This window comes from Zingiber officinale, chromosome 1A, assembly GCF_018446385.1.
Source record: "Zingiber officinale cultivar Zhangliang chromosome 1A, Zo_v1.1, whole genome shotgun sequence".
In the NCBI taxonomy this organism is placed as follows: domain Eukaryota; kingdom Viridiplantae; phylum Streptophyta; class Magnoliopsida; order Zingiberales; family Zingiberaceae; genus Zingiber; species Zingiber officinale.
In genome coordinates, this window is record NC_055987.1 from 161,227,686 (window position 1) to 161,248,274 (window position 20,589).

The following is a 20,589-nucleotide window of genomic DNA, read 5'->3' on the forward strand; positions in this document are numbered from 1 at the left end:
AAAATGGAAAGCCCTAAATAACAATGTTGAAAGTTGCTTCACAATTTCCATTATTTTTTGTCTTCACCATCATGTGTCCACACGCCGCATTGGATGTAAGAGTATTTGCGCCCAGATTAAATCCATCCCAACAATGTTGTTGTAAAAATTTGTACAACTACATTAACAAGTGCTCCAAATTTAACTCGCTTACCACTAGACCAAACAATTATTGGTAGCTCACAATTTTCATTCTATATTCTCATTATCTACTATTCCATGATCCATTTATATGTAAAGTCCCAACATGCTTAATTGGTGTTCCAACAGAAATTGATATCAAATCCATTAATCTAATGCCTCGATGAACCTCAAAATGTAGGAGATTAATCAAAAAAACTTGAAGCCTGATATACCTAAGGCAAGAGCAATCTGAATCAGAAGCAAAAGTAAGATAATGATGGCTCAAACTTTAAAAAAAAATGTATGTAAAAGGAAATTAAATTCTTATTACAATTTGAGAAATACAAGCAAATACTATCCAATAATCACATAAAGAAATTACAAATGGTGTTTCTAATTTTTTATTACATCATCAATCCAATTACAAGCATAGAAATTACTCAATAGTTATGATAAAAATATGAATCACTGAGAACATTCCTAGCTAAAACAGATATTTTTACAATAAAATATGACCATGTAGATTCAGAATTTAAAGTAAAAAAAAAATGTAGGGCAAGTAGGCAACAGCAAAGCTGTAAAATTCTCACCAAGAATCAAAAAATAATGAGCAGCGCGAAAAGCATGTAGACGAGCCAGCAAGCGTAGGCTATGAGACTACGGTTCTCATTCCCGCAGGCCGCCAACTCCACCAGAAGTGCCGTGCAGATTCTCGTAGACCATAGCACGAAAACCGCAGCAATCGAGAAGATCACAATGCCGCCATGGGGCACAAAAAGTGACAATGCTGATAAAATCACCATCGGCAGCATGGAGTACCCAATCAGGCTCAAGCACCGATACAGATCCAAATTTCCATTGTGTCCCGCGAGCATATTGAAGACCACGTAGAGAAAGAGAGCGGCGCCCGTGACCCACCCTAAGATGATTCCGAAATGGAACTTGCCGGCCAGAAGCTGGAAGAGGCCGAAGGCCATGACGAACAGAAAGGGACCAGAGAGGTCGGCGTCCTCGTGAAGACTAGCGTTCAACCGGAAGGGGTTCAAGATCGAGAGAGTCTTGCGCCAGATCTGGCGGGTGTTGATACCGAGCTCCTCGAGGAGGGGCAGTTCGTCTTCGAAGGAGCCGGATACTGAGAGCGCGCCTCCGGAGGGGGCGAATACTGGGGCAGAGAAGGAGGAGGCGGGAGGGGCGGATCCGATGTCGAATGACATGAAGGGGATGCTAGGGTTGGCGGGGCCAGCGTTGGAGGGGCGCGGGGGGTGGAAGGGCGATGCCGCTGCCCCTGGCGCGCGGCGCTGATGGGGAACGCCGGTTGTTCCGGCGGAGGGAAAGACCACCGGCGGGACGGAGAATTCCTTGGCCATCACGCAACGCGCTGAGTAAAGAATCCGGAGGTTTTTGTTTCCGATCCAAACTCCGTGATAACCCAAAAGAGTTCAATAAGAACGACAGCATCATTAATGATGGTAAAAAAAAAACATTTACACATGTATTTTTTACTTCTTTTTTTGATTTGCTCCCGTGATTTTTTCACAATTGAGGTGTCACCCCTGCATTTTAAATACTCAATTAGATCCGCATAAAACTACCTTAATCCATAATAAAATCTCAATTAATATGTGAATAAACATTATAATTAACTTGATACGCGGTTAGTAATGAATTCAATTAGATAAATGTATTATATTGATATTTATTATAAAAGATGCATTAACTTTATTGAAAAATATTAAAAGTATAATCAAAATATATTAAAAAATTACTGTCAAACACCAGAGAAATAGGATAAATATCTTGGAGATCGACTTTGTACATCAATGAACACTAGCTTCAGAATTAATCGAGTAAAATTCGGACAACTATATTATTAATAGTGACATGTGGCATCTGAGTACAATATAACTCCTCCTCCACCTCCACGAGCAAAGAACTCAATACCTGATCATTTGTCATCACGAGATATCATCAATAAGGCAATCTCGACTTCTCTCAATTTCATCCTCTATTCCATAACCCAAAGCACGGCTATTGAATTGAACTGATCAAAGGAAGCAGCATATAAATACTGTTGGATCATATCGTTATGGGCTCTGCGACGTTCGTGGAGGTGATCTTGGCCATCTTGTTGCCACCCCTGGGAGTCTTCCTGCGCTACGGCTGTGGTGTCAGTTACTAACTCCTGTTGATCTCTTATTTCTTTCTTCCTCACAACTTAAGATTAATTGCAGGTGCAGTTTTGGATCGATCTGCTGTTGACGATATTTGGTTACATACCTGGAATCGTTTACGCCATCTTCGTCTTGGTGGGATAGTGCCTACGTACGATCGATCACTCAGTAAATTTTTCACTGACTAGAAGGTGGTTCATGCAATAAGTTGCGAGGATGATCCATGAACGTGTTCCAGTTTTGCCTTGTGAGAAAATTATACCTTTTTGTTCTATTTATGTTGATGACTCGAGATGATGACAGATGTTTGGTGTGTGATGATTAGTATTATCGTAGAAGATGAATTTTCAGACTACAAAATTAATGTTATTTGACTTATTTCAGGGGTTCAACGAAAAATTACATTGAGGAACTGGAAAACATGAAAATGTTTTTTTTTATGTAGTTCATCTATCGGTTCAATCGTGTCTTATGAAACCAGCTTCGAAGTTTTGATTCGATTGATTAATAAAAATACTCTGTAAGATTAACCTTGAAAACTTCCTGCAGTCTGCAAAGGGAGTGTCAAACCCTGCACCGAAGATGAACAGGTCAAATTTCATAGCAAAGAATATAATGCAAACCTATTCCACTAATTTTCATTGTTCAACCTTAAAGGAGGCTAAAATATCTCCACTCATTAAGAACCATTCAAAATGACAAAAGTGATCATAGAACAAGCAGAAGATAATAAAAAAATGGCAAGTCGAATGGTAATTGCAAATCATCATACTCTTGAAGGTACATAACATCCACTTCCACGGGGCACAGATTAGATTGACGACTTACAGTTCATGCAAATCCAAGTAAATTTCTGGCAATTAATTAATCAGCATAAGGATTGGGCAAAACGCGGACTAAATTCATATGTTTGTCGCCCGAGCTCGAGCCTCCACAAACCTGCAGAGCAAATAAATAAAAATGCTTTACACTTTTTCAACGAATTGCCTATCAGCTTCTTTTAAGAACTGTGCATAACCCAATTTTGAAAACTTCAAGTGAGTTTCAGCATAATCAACAAGGAAAGCATTCTAGTTCAAAATTTTCAAGACCATGGGGCAAAAAACAAAAAGGTTTCACCAAAATAATTTACGACAATTACAATTTTTTAGATAACGAGATTCATACAGGATCAATTAGAAAGGGCCTTGTTGGAAGGAAGCTGGAGAAGGCCTTCTGTCTCTCCACTCAGGAGTTCACTGTCACAGACAAATTCTTTTTTATCCAGTTCAAAACAAAAATGAATGTAAAAGATAACCAGACAAATTTATGAAGCACAGTCAAACTTGCTTTCGTTGCTGTTAAAAATTTACTTGAAGTGTAAGTTGTCGAACATGAGAGGATTGGAGGTCCAAGTGGCTTCGAAGCTGTAATCTCTCCTTGTGGACCTGTAGAAGATGACTAGAGTCAAATTGAATGATAAACAGAGAAATCAGAAAGCATAGTTACCAATGTGTGGCCATCAGAAAGTGCAACAATGCCCTGATCACACAAGCTGCACAATTTGGAGGGAGCATAAACCACTGTTTTAACACAGATTATTTCTCTTCCTGTAAAAGGTTAAAACAAAAAATGATGACTTTCAGTGACACCGTTAACAAACACATAAGTGGACAAGTTGAGAAATTCTATATCCAACTGGACAACTTGGGAAATAAAAATCGGTAAGATGCAACATAAAAGTTATCCAACTGGTCTATTACAAGTTTACAACTAAGAGTAAAGGCAAGGTCAGTATGAGCGGCGGTTATGCTAGGAAAAAAAGTATCTACAAACTTAGTGCTAAATTGTGTTTCTAAAAAAAGAAAATATAGACTTCTCTAGCATTTTATGTAGACAACATACCGGCTTTCCACTGGAGGTTCAGGCTTGTCCTTGTGAAACAAAAGTCAGAATGTTAACAAGTGATTTGGCTTCAAAAGGAATATAGTAAAAACTAATAGCAGGCAAAAATCCAAGGAAAGATTGAACTTTGAAACTTTACAATTTAACAGAATCAGGAAATAAGCAAAAATAAGCATCTACAATCATAAATGTGTCGGTAAGGAAAACAACATAACCATAAATCTATTTATTTAATACAGAATTATATGATCAAGTAAAATAATAACAAATCAATATAATAGAAAAAATATCTGTTTACTTGATACCACTGTATCACACCCGTGGGAATATATATATATATATATATATATATAGAGAGAGAGAGAGAGAGAGAGAGAGAGAGAGAAACAACTTCTCAAAATCTCTCTCTAAATTCTAATTAACATTAAAATTCCTTTCAATATTCAATTTTGTTATAAAAATTTCCTGTCTTTATTAAATGGTAATTTTGATGATGCAAATGGCAATATGTGCAATTCTTCAGATTTGGGTAAATCTTGTTTCTTCCTAGTAGTATTTATGAGAGGGTCTAAACTCTAAAGCATTCTTTTAACTAAAAATGAAACAAGACCAGACCAAATTAATATAATAACATGAGTGGTTATCAGGTTGTTTTCAATTGGAAAAACAGAGAACTTTCAATTTTGGAATCACAGACAGCAGAAATTTTTCACCAAAAAAATTACTTTGAGATAGGCATTAAGTACAATCTCTGAGAAGCAACGTAAGCACCAACGTTGCCTGGCATTTTGTTGCTAACATAAAAGATTACAAGGGTGAAACATCTCCAATCAAATGAATCCAAGAAGTGTGGTATCTATCGAATAAATATTTTCCTTTATCACTAAATACTCTTGTAAAGGATATCCAGTCTACTGTACCAGCCATTTTCACTCAACATGTGCAGTAGCTAATTGTGTCTACGATTTGAGATGTACATGTACAAGATCTCACAACTTGAGTTAGGACATTAGACTGGACATAGGCATAATATTGATGTATCTGGGCACCTGAAAGAACTTAAAACAGGAAGTCACCAATATGGATCATCTTTCTGTCCCTGCAAAGAATGAATAATAATCATGTCAAGAACTAGGATTTTGGAAAAGTTAAGGCCATCCATGAAATGATTATTACTAGAATCATCCAAATTGACTCAAATAAAAAAGAATATAATCATGACATGAGATCACAAACTGATTATGCTGATGTAACTGGTTAAATATGCGATAGACTATCATCTTCCAAAGCACGCCCACAAACAAATGAGACGCTAAATCATATAATCCAATAAGAAATCCTAGGGATGATATTGACTTCAAAATGGATAGTCATCAGCAATAACCTCTATGGAAAAACACAGAATCTAACTTTTATGAGATTAATGTTTGAAATAATCATAAATCTCTCAATTCTTGAGAATGACTCAAATACTGATTTACCAAAATACATGGCCTTCTGAAAGATTAAAAAAAAAATGCTTGATAAGATATTATGGGATTTGACAGGTTGAAGAAAACAAACGATCCACTAAATGAACATTTCGTCCTACAAAACTATGTTTGCAATTAAAATAGCTTTTCTGAAGAGTTCAATGATATCAAGAAAAGAATTAAAATAGCCTTTCTAAACTATGGGCAGTTGATCTAAGAACGCTAGGTTGATGGGTCGCTTGCTTCCCGATTTACCCTGTTGGCTGGTGGAAAATTTTCGTGGGACCGGACCAGGCACCCGAGAATTAGTCGGCGTAAGCTAGATCTTTGGTGCCAACTAAAAAAAAATTGGAAACTAATTTAAATACCTACATATAGAACTATCAGTTAATGTTTCTCATGTTGAACTCTAAGGTAAAAGTTGTTTCCAATGTTAGGACACAAAGGAACTTTCAAATGGATGAAACCTGAATTTTTGAATAATTGACAATTTAAACAAGTACCATGGGCTGGCGCAGTTGGTTCATGTAAGGGTGTTGCTGCAAATAGACCTGGGTTTGATTCCCAACGGGTGCGGAATCCCCTGTTGATTGCCTCAATCCCTCCTTGCATGCGTTGCTATTGCTAGGCAAAGATCCATGATTTACCTCCCTTCTCGACAATGGGGGGCCACCTGGGCCACCAAAGTGACGGTTTCACTTTTTTTTTTTTTTTTGCTGCCAATAGATGGTCACTTCAGAACTATAACCAGAAGGTTGTATAAAATCAAATGCAAGCATAGCATTATTAAGGACGCGGGCAGATTACAATGGCTTATAATGAAAAAATGAATGTCCACAACTAACAAAATATATATTTTAAGGTTATTGATACTAATTCATGCAAGTATCTCAACACAATCTTTGAGATTCAAACCAATGCCAATCTCAGAGTCCAGTCTAGCAAAAAACCATCTGCATCAATCCCGATCTTTCTATCAAGACCAGAGTGCATACCAACGCTTCGCTGAACTGACTTCCATATTCCCCCACACTAGATAATGAATATGGACAAATACAAGTGAGGACCAATCTGAAACCAGCTATTCTAAATATATTGCCCAAGTATATAGGGAACTTTGGAAATAAAACTTCAGTCAATTTAGATATCATGAAAAACTAAAATCGTCCAGTTGTGTTGGCCTTCAACTAAGAAAAACCACTCTCAACTATATGGACACAACAAAAGAAACCAAATTGAACAGTTACGTCTTTGAGTGATAAGATTAACCAGTCAATGTTGATTTACAGATCCTACCAGTGCAGCTAAGGCTGTATTGTAAAGCAATTACTTGAATATTGCACTAGTTCAAAATTGAAGAATTCAAGATAGAATTAGAAACTTGTGAGTAGTCAAATGTCCTCTATAATTGCAAGGAAGTTGACAATTGTCCAAAACTTCCTTGATTTATTGATCACAAAGCAAGAGTGTAGAATTCTTTATTGACAACTTGGTTTGAGCTTGGGGATTCTAGCGATCAAATTATGGAAGACACTAGTGAAAGTTGAGGGAAACAATCAAAGAGTAAAAAAAATAAAACACAGCAATGGAATCAGCATCACCTTTTAGAACATACAAGTCAGTAACGCACAATTTAAATTTAGATTGAAAGTCAAGATGCAGTTAAGAATTAGTACCTTGAAACTATAACTAGTATAACTGAAGTAATTAAAAAGAAAACAATTAATGTGTGCAGATTGGGGATAATTTGACATTTGAAGAATCTATTTTTCTTACAATGTTACCTATCATAAACAAGCTGATAAGGGTTTACTTTGATCCATTCTTCATAATAAGGTCATACTGAAGGATTATAGGTTGTTCTTGACCAAATGTTCCATCATCAAAATCATCTGTAGAGTTCTCCTGACATATTAATCTGTCTTGCCTCAATGGATTCAATGCCAGACCTTCCCAGTTACCACGGTCCTTTGTGATAGTGGTAGAATCAATAAAAGCATTAGCATTATCTATATTCAAACCAGCATCTTCAGCCGCAGCTCTGATTGGTGATGTGAGAACCATGAGATCATGATCATCATCCAAGCCAGCGGAAGAGCCACCAGCAATCAATGCTGCGCCATCGACGTCATTAACTGCTCCTATGTCTGATTGATCAAGGGAATCTTTTCTTTGTCTTTTCCATTTTTTAGTGGATGAAGTGCCATCATCCTCAAAATCCTCTTCTACCCTATCCTTGTGTAAATAAACCCATAATTTTCTTTCGCTATCAAATTGCACACAAGGATCACGCTCATAGTGCAACCTATCTAGAGCCCCACTCACAACTTGGTTCACTTGTGCATCAGAGATGTTTTCAACAATGTATTGAGAGTCCCTTAATAGGGTACAAACATCTGCTCTTGTTCCTATGCTACCAGGAAGTCTGGCTGCTGCATCTCGAACAAGACAAAGAATGGTAACATGTGGTGGTCGATCTGGTTTAAGCATGAAATGATCCCGAGCTTTTGAGGTTGGCTTTCCACCACCCCTTCTTAGTGGAGCAACAATAGATTTTTTCCCATCAGCAGCTGTATAGGAAAAGGCTCTATCTGGAATAGAAAACCGTAAAAATTCCTCTCTGTGGAAATATGCTCTTACATCATCAGAGCTGGGACTAATAGTATTCAGACTCTTTTGGGCTCTTAGATCTTTGAACCTTGCCTTCTCATCCACGTTCAAAAGCAATGAAGCAGGAGGAGGTGGGAGGCTTCCAATCTGCTGGAGTGTCATTTGACTACTTTTAAGCCAATTAGCAAAAGCATCAACCAGCTTTACCAGCATCTTGTGAGTGATTCCCCATGCATCTGCAGAAGTTTCTTCTTCTCCATTATCATTGTCTGAGGTAGAAGCAATAGGGCCTACCCATGACCATCTTTTGTTTGATTTCTCATATGATACTAAGGGCTTCCAACCCTTTGCCCCCAGTGGTGCTGTTTTAGATGAAAAAATCTTCAGAACTCCTCGGATTAAATCTTGAAGTGGTTCCTGTGCTTCAAGAATGTATGGATCTCCTGGGTTTGATCTAACTTGATCAATAATCTCTTGAACTGTGTGAGAGAGATGCCCTATAGATCCTGTAGAATGTTTGTCCATATTCTCAAATGATTGAGAAATATGAATGTCATTTGTTATTTGATGCATTTTGTGCTGATCATCTGTGAAACTTTTCCGTCCATTGTCGTCGTCATGATGGGAGGCTATCAGTGTAGTATCTTCCACAAGAGGAGTAATCATTGTCTTCCTTACGGCTGAAAGAAGATGTATGATGGAAAATGAAAATCCAGTGTGAATAGTTGGGGTGATAAGGGGAAATGGTTTCTTCTGTGGCTTTGCCTTAGCTTCACCATCTCCTGAAGCCTTCCCTGACACTACCAAATCCAGATTAATGCCATTCAGCATCTCAGTTTCAGCATCTGCTTTCCTTTTACTCTTCCTGGTAACAACATGGTCATCAACCTGCAGTTTAGGACTGTCCTGTTGGTGGACAGGTTCATCTTGCTCACTCAAGGGATGACCATTGACTTTCTGTTTTGATTTCTTTGACAAAGTATTGCAACTTATAAGTGGCATGCTTGATCTTTCTTGAGCAGCATCAATCCTTGGACCATCAGCCATCATGTTCCTTGATTTGTTGATTAATTTCTTGCTCCTTCGTGACTTCCGCATGCCATGTTCATCCCTCATCCCAGTAGCATAATCATCAGCATACAAAGATTGCACCGGAGAATTATTTACATCAGCCATCCCTTTGTGCCTCTTTTCTGCACTTGTCAGCTTTGCACTTCGGTGTTCTACTAGTGTCTTTTTTCTTGGTCTTCCATTCTTCGCTTTCATGGAATTTGAGTCAGGTGTTTGTGCACTTTTATTCACATCAGGGAAGCCAGTATAGCCTTTTTTATCACATTTCATGAGCTTTTTTGGGTTTCTAACAGCATTTGTTAACCTGTGATCTTCAACCCGCTCAGATGAATTAGATTCTGTCTTCTCACTTCCAGATATTGTACACTTATTCTCATACTGCATCTCATTAGTCCACTCCTGGGGTATCCTGGTTCTAGAATCCTTTTGAATATGCGAATTACACGTTTGTATTAGAGAATGTTTATACAACTTATTTTTTGATGCATAAGCAGCGCCAGATTTATCAGCCCTGTAATCTTTGTCAATCCTATCTGATTTAGCTGAATGGCTCAAGGAAATGGCTTCCTCATGCATCTCATTTAACTGCATGGAATCAGTTAGCTTGTGCTTACCGTCTGTGCAAGTTGAAGGAAACACCCAAGCCCTGTCAAAGTATTTAGCTTTGGTCTGCTCAGTATATAAATTTATTGCTTGGCCTGAATTCGATTTTCTTCCACAACTCTGGCTAAAATTGTTACAGATGTCAGGATCTTCATCACTGTGCATGCCTGTATCATATCTTTTTTGTAGTCCTTGTTTCTTTCCTGATATCATCAGATTAGTTCTGGCCACTGCACCTGCATTTTTTGCAACCCAGACTCCTTGTGAAGGCAAATAACTTTCTTCATTATCATCATGGTCATTGCTAATACGATCTCTAGCTCTTTTGGATGCTACCACATCATGCCCTGAAAATTTATTCTGCTTCGATCCTTGCTTCAAGGCTGAAGGATACCCATGTGATGATCCAATGCATTCCTGTGCTAAAACGTTAGAAGGGGAAACTTTTAGAACTCCTTTTGAGGACTCTTTTTTGTGGGTTACTGACTGATAAGTCATGCCGATCTCATGAGGTATGATATCAAATTCAGGTTTCACAAACGGCTGGCCTATCTTAAACCGTTTATTCAAATACCAGTTATTAGAATCCCCACTCTCTGAATCCATCTCAAAACCAACATCACCATTTCCAACATAGCTTGAAAGCCTCTGACTCCTCAGGATATTGAGTATCCGAAGTCTTTCTTCAATACCATATCCACCACACTTTTTCCATGCATCCCTTGTGCGGGCAAGACGCCTTACCATAGAATTATGATATTTACACAGGTTATGGTAGTATTCATGCTGCTGTAAGAAACTCAAACCTCGACGATAAAGAACAATCCTCGGATCACAGAGCCCTCCTTTCAACTGAGTGAATAGAGTATCAAGCGGGCTCCCAAAGTGAAAATTTTCCCCAGAAAACAGCGCTTTAAGAGTGCATCCAAACGTCTCATGATCCATATCCGGGAGGTACTCCGCCAACACAAAGCGCTCGTCCTCCGAGAGACATTCGTTCCACGTCTCCAAAGACAACACTGTGCCCAAGCCGGACAGGTAATAGAGTTCGAGTGGAACGCTAAAACTCTGGTTTCCCACCTGGCACAACTGAGTTCCTGGCTCACCAAGCTCCGCCGGATCAAACTCGTCAGATTCCATGCCGGAGTCCGCGTCCGACAAATCAGAAGCATAAGACCCCACCTTGGCACTCCTCGCACTCGGCTCCTCCTCGACATCCTGAGTCGAGCCGCTCCCTTGGCTCACGAGCGAGGAGTCTCTGTCCCTCCTCGAAACCCTAGAATCACCGTTCATAGTCGCCATTGACCCACCGCAGAAGATGCGATCTTTAGCCCGCCAGCAACCCGCCAGCACCAGAAACGATGAAAAGAATAGCGAAAAGTAAACAGGCAGCAAAATGAATCAAATCCGGCGAGAAGTAGGAGGAGAAGAAACAGAAAGAAGGTAAACGAACACCAGAAAAGGGGGAAGAAGATCAGCTCGTCGGAGGAGACAAAGCGAGGCAGAGCAAAGTGTTTGGGTTGCGGCGTCCGAAGCGAAGCGAGAAGAGCAAAGAAGAAACCCTAGAAGGAATAGAAGAAGAGGGGTAGGAAGAGAGGAGAGAGGAGGCGAAGCGGTTAGAATAAGGAGAAGGGAGGTGATGGATGGCTCGACGAAGGGAAAGAGAGCGAAGTGTGTGTTTGGGACGGCGACCCGATACGGGAATGGCTCATGGTAGCGTTTCAGTTAACCCGACAATACGGTCGGTTACGATATCGTAGCGTTTCCAGTTGATTTAATGATTAACAAGTCGTTGTTTTTTCCAAAAAAAAAAAACATCTAAAATATGCAATATCGTCTTGTCAAGTCAAAATTAATATACAAAATCATCATAAATATAATGTACTTGGACTTATAATTATTTTTAACAATAATTGTCTTGGGACTGCATTTGAAAATATGTTATAATTTGTTTTAACGAAATCACTACAAATAAGCAGCTATAATTCGTGAAAAACAGTAGTTTGAAAATAAGGACAAAATTTGAATATGATAAAATATATTACGAAAACGAGTTGAGCATATATAAAATTATATAGCACAATGCCATTCATTGTTTTGCAGTTGCCACATATCTGGATTTACTGAGTTCTGTTGAGGACCCTGTGGACTGTGGATAGGATAATCCTGTTCAGCTTATTAACTGAAATATTATGTTAAAAATCACAAATTGAGTTCAGACATGAAGCTTCATATAATCTATTCCTATTCCTACTTCCTGTAAGTCATTCAACACCCTAAAATACCAACCAAGTCAAACTCCAGAAGAAAATCAGATTATGCACGTAAAGTGAGATAATTGCCGAAATTAAACGTGATAACCATGAGAATCTACTGAGAACCTCCCTATTATTCTATAACAACTAAGATGAACATTGGAACCATGCTAGAATCATTCAACTATGTAGGTTGATAATATCTTTCTTCTACAGTTTACAACATAGCTAGGACACAAAAACTATAGAGAATTTGCGGCAGGGTAGGCGACCATCAAGTTACTTGATATGACAGTGGGCTTTGTTTCACTCAGCATATACAAAGATACTGGAAAGGATAACGGAGCATATAATTTCCTTTCATTGTTCAAATGGCATAAAGCCTGTCAAAATCAAGATTAGATGGTTCAGAGTTGTGATATTATGAACTTGTGCCACTCTTTAATGACTTTACTCGCTTTCTGATCGAATGGGTATGTTGTGCAAAGAGGGGGCAATACCTCTCAACCTTTCTGAACCGCGGAAGAAGAGGGAGAGAGAAAAGAGATCGCGCGGAACAACAAGACAAAGACGCACAAAAGAGAGCAAACACCAGGAAGGAGAAGGAGAAGAAGAAGAGAAAGAAAAGAGTTACCGTGGTTCGGCGACTTGCCTACTCCACAAAACGGCTGAAGCTTTATTAGAATTCTCTTCTACACAAGAGAATCACATCTAATGATTCTTGTGTTTTCTTATCTACAATGGGTTTACAATGATCCCTATAAATACTGCTAAACCCCCCAGACCCGGTAAAAACGTAACAGAATTTGTTATGAAAAACATAACAAAATTCTGTTATATAAAATCTTAACAGAATTTTATTACGAAAAATCTTAACAGATTTTTCTTCCATGACATCCCTTCATCCAAATATGAGCCACTCGTCAACAATCTCCACCTTGGCGAATATTCACCCCTTCGAAGAATACGAATATCTGGACAAAACTCCATCTGGATCTCTGGGTCTGGGCTTCCTTCCTCTAGCATCTAGAGATATGGATCAAGTTTAAGCAATGCTTAAACTTCTCTGTGGTCACTGGCTTTGTCAGCATATCTGCAGCATTGTCTGCAGTGTGAACCTTCTCAAGTTGAATTTCCCCGGAAACAATCACCTCTCTGATCTTGTGAAACCTCACATCAATGTGTTTGGTTCTCGCATGATACACTTGATTCTTTGTCAAATAGATAACACTCTGACTATCATATAACAACTTGACTCCACTTTGTCGAACACCCAATTCTCTGACCAATCCTATAAGCCATAAAGCTTCCTTCGCTGCTTCAGTGTTGCCATGTACTCGGACTCCGTAGTAGACAATGCAACAATAGATTGTATCATAAATTTCCAACAAATAGGTCCTCCCGCTACAGTGAACACATATCCTATAGTAGACCTCCTGTTATCTAAATCTCCTGCATAATCTGCATCAACATACCCAGCAACTGAAGGATCTTTCGGTTGTCTACTGAACATGATGCCATAATCAGTTGTATTTCTCAAATATCTGAAAATCCATTTCACTACATCCCATGTGGTCGACCAAGATTTGAGAGAAACTTGCTTACCATACTAATTGCTTGCGCCAAATCTGGTCTCGTGCAAACCATGGCATACATCAGACAACCAACTGCACTGGCATAAGGAACCTTTGACATCTCTTGGATCTCGTCATCCGTCTTTGGACACTGTGTACTGGATAACTTGAAGTGATGCGCCAGGGGTGTGCTCACTGACTTTGCATTCTTCATGTTGAACCTATCCAACACCTTCTCCACATAGCTACGTTGAGACAACCATAATCTTCCTGCAACTCTATTCCTGTGAATCTCCATCCCAAGAATCTTCTTGGTCTCTCCCAAATCTTTCATGTCAAATTCCTTGCTCAGTAGCCTCTTCAATTTGTCAACCTCTCTCATCTTCTTCGCAACAATGAGCATGTCATCTACGTATAGTAGTAAGAAAATCAGTGATTCATCTTCAAGGCCCTTCACATATATGCAGCAGTCATACTCGCATCTCCTATATCCGTTTTGAATCATGTATGAATCAAAACGACAAAACGTTTGTACCATTGCCTAGGAGATTGTTTCAGTCCATAGAGCGATTTCTTCAACTTACAAACCAACTGCTCTTGTCCGGACTGACTAAATCCCTCAGGTTGTGACATAAAAATCTGCTCCTCCAAATTTCCATGAAGAAATGTCGTCTTCACATCCATTTGCTCCAAATACAAATTGTGATGTGCCACCAAAGCTAATACCGCTCTAATTGACGTATGTCTTACCACTGGAGAGAAAATTTCTTCATAGTCAATCCCCTTTCTTTGTGAATACCCCTTTGCTACCAACCGAGCCTTAAACTTCACTTCTTCTCCCTCTGACATTGCTTCTTTCGTCTTGAATATCCACTTGCACCCTATAGCTTTCTCTCCTTCAGGAAGTTCCACTAGATCCCACGTTTGGTTTTTATGCAACGACTCCATCTCCTCTGCCATAGCACCCGTCCACCTGTCCTTCTCAGAGCTATGTATTGCCTCCTGAAAAGATGTAGGGTCTCCGCTACTAGTGGTAAGTGCATAAGATACCAAGTCTTCGAATCCGTATCTAGTGGGTGGTTTTACGACTCGTCTCATTTTACCACTAGCTATAGTGCGATGCTCCATGTGCTCTGAGCTAGAATCATCGAAGTCATGAGTCTCTAGCTCCACTTGCACAATATCTTTCTCTTTGTTGCTTTGTGGTGTTTCCTTTCCTTCTTCCTGAGTACGTTGTAACATAACTTTCTCGTCAAACACCACATCTCTGCTGATCACCACCTTGTTTGCCTTAGGATCCCAAAGCTTGAAGCCTTTAACTCCTTTCTGATAGCCCAGAAAAATGCATTGCTTTGACTTTGCATCCAGCTTTGATCTTTCCTCACTAGATATATGCATATAGGCTGGACATCAAAAAACTCGAAGATGAGAGTAATCTACTTGATTCCCTGTCCATACTTCCTCTGATACTTTGCCTTCTAGTGCTGCCCTTGGTGATCTATTAATGAGATAACATGCCATGTTAACTGCTTCCGCCCAGAAATTCTTTGCAAGCCCTACATTCAGCCTGAGACATCTTGCCTTCTCAATGATTGTCCTGTTCAACCTTTCCGCTACCCCATTCTGCTGAGGTGTCCTGCGAACCGAGAAGTGCCTCATTATCCCATGCTGCTCACAGAATTCCTGAAACTTTGAATCTGTGTACTCAGTCTCATTATCTGACCTAAGGCATTTGATCTTCCTTCCGGTCTGGTTCTCTATTTCAGTTTTCCACAATTTAAACTTTGCAAAAGTTTCTGACTTGTGACGCATAAAGTATACCCATACCTTTCGTGAGAAATCATCAGTAAAACTCACAAAATACAAGTGCCCTCCACGTGATGCTACACTGGCCGGTCCCCAGAGATCCGTATGTACGTAGTCCAGAATCCCCTCGGTCTTGTTTGTTGCCGTCTTAAATTACACTTTGCTCTGTTTCCCAAGAACACAAAATTTGCAGAATTCAAGCTTGCACGTTTTGACACCCTTCAACAAATCTCTCTTGTGAAGTTCTAGCATCCCACGTTCACCCATATGCCCTAGGCGCATATGCCACAAGACAGTACTATCTGATTCAGACTCCACCGAGGCGACTCCACCTACAACTGTAGTCCCTATCAACTTGTAAATGTTTCCTGCTACCTTTTGTCCTTTCATTACCGTCAGAGCTCCCTTGCTGACTTTCATCACCCCGCTCACTGATTTGTAATTACAACCAATACCATCCAGTGTGCCTAGTGAGATCAAGTTCTTCCTTAGCTCTGGTATATATCTGACATCACATAAAATTCTGATCACACCATCAAACATCTTGATTCTGACATTCCCTATGCCGATAACCTTGCATGATGCATCGTTTCCCATCAACACTGAACCAGAATCCACTGCCCTATAGGTGTCAAACCAATCCTTGTTTGGAGTCATGTGATATGAACATGCAGAGTCTAAAATCCATGCATCCGTCAGCTGCTCCGAACTTGACATAACTGATAGCATATCTCCATCACCGCTTTCTGAATTTTCTTCTTCAACTATGTTTGCAGACTTTGCCGAACTACTTTTGTTCTCTGCAACATATTTCTTTATCTCTGGACAATTTCTCTTGATATGACCTTTACCTCCACATTTGTAGCACGTGATCACCTTCTTCCTTCTCGACTTAGAACGAGTCTTGTTGTTGTTGTCATATCTATGTCGAGATTTGCTCCTACCACGCTCTTGGTTGCTATTTACCACAAGTCCTTCTCCTTGAGAAATTTCATCGCTTGTTTTCTTCCTTTGGTGAAAACCTAGCAATGCACTTGTGATCTCCTCCAATTTGAGAGTTTCCTTACCCCACATCAAAGTAGTAACCAAATTCTCGTACGTAGGAGATGAAGGTAGAGAATTCAACAACATCAGCGCCTTGTCTTCGTCTTCGATCTTCACATCAATCCGCTTCAGATCACTTACAATCTGGTTGAATACGTTGATGTGCTGGCTCAGATCGGTTCCTTCTGTCATCTTCAGCCCGAATAACTTCTGCTTGAGATACAGCTTGTTTGTCAATGATTTTGACATGTACCGGCTTTCCAGCTTTTGCCAAACTGTCACCGGTGACTCCTCGTCCATGACATGGTACATCACGTCATCCGTAAGACAAAGCCTGATTGTTGCTACTGCCTTCGCCTGAAGTTCTTCCCAATCTGATTTCTCCATGTTTTCCGATTTTCTTTCTCCTAGCGCCTTCGTCATGCCTTGTTGCACCAACAAGTCTTTGACTCTTCTCTGCCATAATCCAAAGTTTTCGGTTCCGTCAAACTTCACCATATCAAACTTCGCAGAAGTCGTCCCCGACATGTTGAAGAAATCTGCCAAAAACCTGGAGCTCTGATACCAATTGTTGTGCAAAGAGGGGGCAATACCTCTCAACCTTTCTGAACCGCGGAAGAAGAGGGAGAGAGAAAAGAGATCGCGCGGAACAACAAGACAAAGACACACAAAAGAGAGCAAACACCAGGAAGGAGAAGAAGAAGAGAAAGAAAAGAGTTACCGTGGTTCGGCTACTTGCCTACTCCACAAAACGGCCGAAGCTTTATTAGAATTCTCTTCTACACAAGAGAATCACATCTAATGATTCTTGTGTTTTCTTATCTACAATGGGTTTACAATGATCCCTATAAATACTGCTAAACCCCCCAGACCCGGTAAAAACGTAACAGAATTTGTTATGAAAAACATAACAAAATTCTGTTATATAAAATCTTAACAGAATTTTATTACGAAAAATCTTAACAGATTTTTCTTCCATGACATCCCTTCATCCAAATATGAGCCACTCGTCAACAGGGTACGCTTGGACCTTACAATGTAGAAATAGAACGCCAGTCATTGTTACCCCACCAATGAAGGAAGATGCAATGAGTGAAGCAGTAGTGCAAACGGAGGCCAACCACATGAGTTTGTTAATAACTTCAATAACCCGCCTCTCTTGCTTTTGTTTCTCCCCTGACTATTGTTATCTGAATCACCACAACTACTAATGAAGTGAAGACGGCAACGACACTGAATATGGGGAAAAAAAATTTAAACTCCCAGATCTGACAACCGGGTAGAATCAGTTTCACCTAGTTAAAGGTGGAAGCAAATGCAAATGTTGCAAAGAGTACAACCACCAAAGTAACAGAGTTTGTAGCATTGTTAATGTTGGAATTTTTATATGAGGTTGAAGGATCCACTTGGTTCTGATTCAACAATTGGATCCGGTTAGTGATCCTGACGATCAATCGATGACTCAAATCGGTAGAGCACGGTATGACAATGTAAACCTTGTCCCATTTAAACACTCTACACACTCTTTCGGTTATCGAGGTATCCTTTCAGGTAATAGACGTACCTTTCTTGGTATCAACATTACTAACTTAATTTCTTCGGTCGTTGAGTTATCCTTTTGGATATCGACGCACTCCTTTCGGGTAAGTTTATCTCTATGGATAAGAGTATTAAGGTCGAGGTGATGGCTAGACCTTCTTTTCTTAAGATGATATTGCCCCCACTCAGGTGTTTACAGTTTATTAGCAATCGTCTCCTAAAATATAACGACTTAAATTTTAAAATAGGAGCACTCTAAATTTTAAGTTATGTCGAACTTTCAAATCCTTAAAACTCTTAAGTGAGGAGAGACTAGAGAAAGAAGAGAACTCGAGAGGAAAATTTATAACTTGAGAATTAAGTGAAAATGAGTGATTTGAATGGAAGGAATGATATTTCTTTTATAGCTAGGGATGAAGGGCTACTCTCAAGAGGTGAATGATTTTTCTAATATGTGAAAGACATGAGATGCATCTTTTCACTTAAACCTTATTAATTATCATTAATTAACTCAATTGATCAATATAATTAATTATTTACTTAATATATTATAAATATTAATTAATCAATTAATTAATATTATAATCATGATTAATTTTTTAATCAATTAATCAATCAATAAAATTAATTTTACACCCTCAATGGTTCCGCATACTTGAGTTAGCGTTCATGTAATCTAATCCATGAATCCAACTCGTGTATGAGTCAAACTTCCGTCCGATCATATTAGATCATCCTTTCATTAGACATTAATTTTTCAATCACTCGAAAAATTGATTTATGATAGTTTATTCACGAAATAACTATCTTATTCTTATTTAATTTATTGGTCACCAAAATCAATTTTTCAATAATCCCCGCGCATAAATAGAAATTATGGACAAGTTTTAAGTCTCAAACAAGAGTTTCATCAGAAAACTATCACATCAGAAGAGGTAGCTTGTAGCTTTGAACCTTCTGTAGTGGAATATGATTGAATTTATTTGGTCGCCCAATGAACTATGTCTTGAATTGTTTAGCTGTTGATGTAAACCAAGATAATCATATCTACATAATAGTCCCTTAGGCTTTTACCAGTTCTCTATCGTGTCCATTTTGGTCATGGACAAAACTTGGGATTCATACATATTTCATTAAAGCGACCCGTCTTCGCACTTATATATGTAATCTTCTATTAAGAGTATCCTGTAATATATATACCCTATTATACCCTTTGCGGTATAATATAGGAATAATTAAGAACATTTGTTTATCCTTTACTCATTTTACAGGTTGCACCTTTTGTCTCTAGGAAAAGTTGGAGTAATTACTCCTAGATGTCTCGAATCTTGTAGCTTAGTTGTCCCTTTTGAAACATGATTTTGGGATCTCCAATCAACATGGTTGGGTTACCACTACTCGATTTAAATGTTGAGTTATGGACTTATTCCCCTAGACACACAGTTAGCCGACCCCATTTAGTGGGTTAAGACTTGGTTGATATTGTTGTTGTCCCCTAGACATGCAATATAGTTGATCTTTTGGTAGGCCTTTTTTAACTAGCAGATCCACACAATTCTCTATATTCAATGAAAATTTTACCATTAGAGATCTACTACTTTAATGGTATTAAGTCATTTCAAGACTTACCATTTTATACTAGTGCCCTTATCATATATATTGGCACATATCAATGCATTTTATATAATTAATTCTTTGAGCTCCCAATTTGGATTTCTATATCCAAAGACCCCTATATTTATTGGTTTAATGCCACATTTATAGGCTTCATTGGAAGGTTCATGATCTTTCAGTGTCTTATAGAGATTTCTTTTTTTTTTTTTTTTCATTTTTATCTCACTGGGACTTAAGGTTTGCCAAGAGGACAACTTCCCCCACAATTTTCAGGATAAATCAAAAAATTTATCAACATAGTTTTAATCATTTTTTTAATATTTATGCCATCATTGTTGAATTGAGGTGAATGTGATATAGTTTATTATTGAATGTTGCCCTTCCTTAAGAAGCATTCCTTGAGCAATATCCTACACTCTCTCCCTCAATTACCATGGATGATCTTGCTTAGTTGATCTTTCTAACTACATTTCTAATGTTTTATAAAACACTTCAAGGGTCTCAATTTTGCTTAAAAACAAGTCTCCATAACTCTAGTCTTTTGATTTCACCGAGTTAAAACTGTAGTTGTCTAATCAGGATAATGACTACAATTACACTTGTTCGAAAAAAGTGCTCAATCTATAAAATATACATCACTTGGTCTTCCAATTTCACCGAGCTAGAACTATGATCGTCTACCTAGAGTGTTGACAAGGATTGCATTTACTATTCAAGAGACACTTGACTCAAAAAGTATACATAACTTGATCTTCCAATTTTATTGAGCCAAAATTGTGGTCGT

At 38.7% G+C, this 20,589-nt stretch overlaps 3 protein-coding genes and 1 pseudogene across 3 annotated transcripts; 1 reads left to right on the top strand and 3 right to left on the bottom strand.

Annotated features, from left to right (window-relative positions):
* Positions 1–468: 468 nt before the first annotated feature.
* Positions 469–1,611, bottom strand: LOC122011884 (protein YIPF5 homolog). Its single transcript, XM_042568311.1, has one exon. The coding sequence runs from the start codon at positions 1,527–1,529 to the stop codon at positions 759–761; it is 771 nt and encodes a 256-aa protein (XP_042424245.1). The 5' UTR covers positions 1,530–1,611; the 3' UTR covers positions 469–758.
* Positions 1,612–2,126: 515 nt separating this feature from the next.
* Positions 2,127–2,621, top strand: LOC122011891 (low temperature-induced protein lt101.2-like). The gene is made up of 2 exons (XM_042568323.1): positions 2,127–2,329; positions 2,394–2,621. Exons 1-2 carry the CDS (start codon positions 2,249–2,251, stop codon positions 2,475–2,477), a joined length of 165 nt encoding a protein of 54 aa, XP_042424257.1. The 5' UTR covers positions 2,127–2,248; the 3' UTR covers positions 2,478–2,621.
* A 4,852-nt stretch (positions 2,622–7,473) lies between these two features.
* Positions 7,474–11,650, bottom strand: LOC122038218. The gene has a single exon (XM_042597859.1). It carries the CDS (start codon positions 11,273–11,275, stop codon positions 7,499–7,501), a length of 3,777 nt encoding a protein of 1,258 aa, XP_042453793.1. The 5' UTR covers positions 11,276–11,650; the 3' UTR covers positions 7,474–7,498.
* Positions 11,651–12,470: 820 nt separating this feature from the next.
* The window catches only part of LOC122005959, a 90,522-nt pseudogene continuing 82,403 nt past the window's right edge, over positions 12,471–20,589 (bottom strand).

Coding starts and splice junctions, on each gene's coding strand:
- LOC122038218 (XM_042597859.1), bottom strand. CDS start 11,275: ATGGCGACTATGAACGGTGATTCTAGGGTTTCGAGGAGGGACAGAGAC.
- LOC122011884 (XM_042568311.1), bottom strand. CDS start 1,529: ATGGCCAAGGAATTCTCCGTCCCGCCGGTGGTCTTTCCCTCCGCCGGA.
- LOC122011891 (XM_042568323.1), top strand. CDS start 2,249: ATGGGCTCTGCGACGTTCGTGGAGGTGATCTTGGCCATCTTGTTGCCA. Junction 2,330..2,393: donor TCCTGCGCTACGGCTGTGGT/GTCAGTTACTAA, acceptor GATTAATTGCAG/GTGCAGTTTTGGATCGATCT.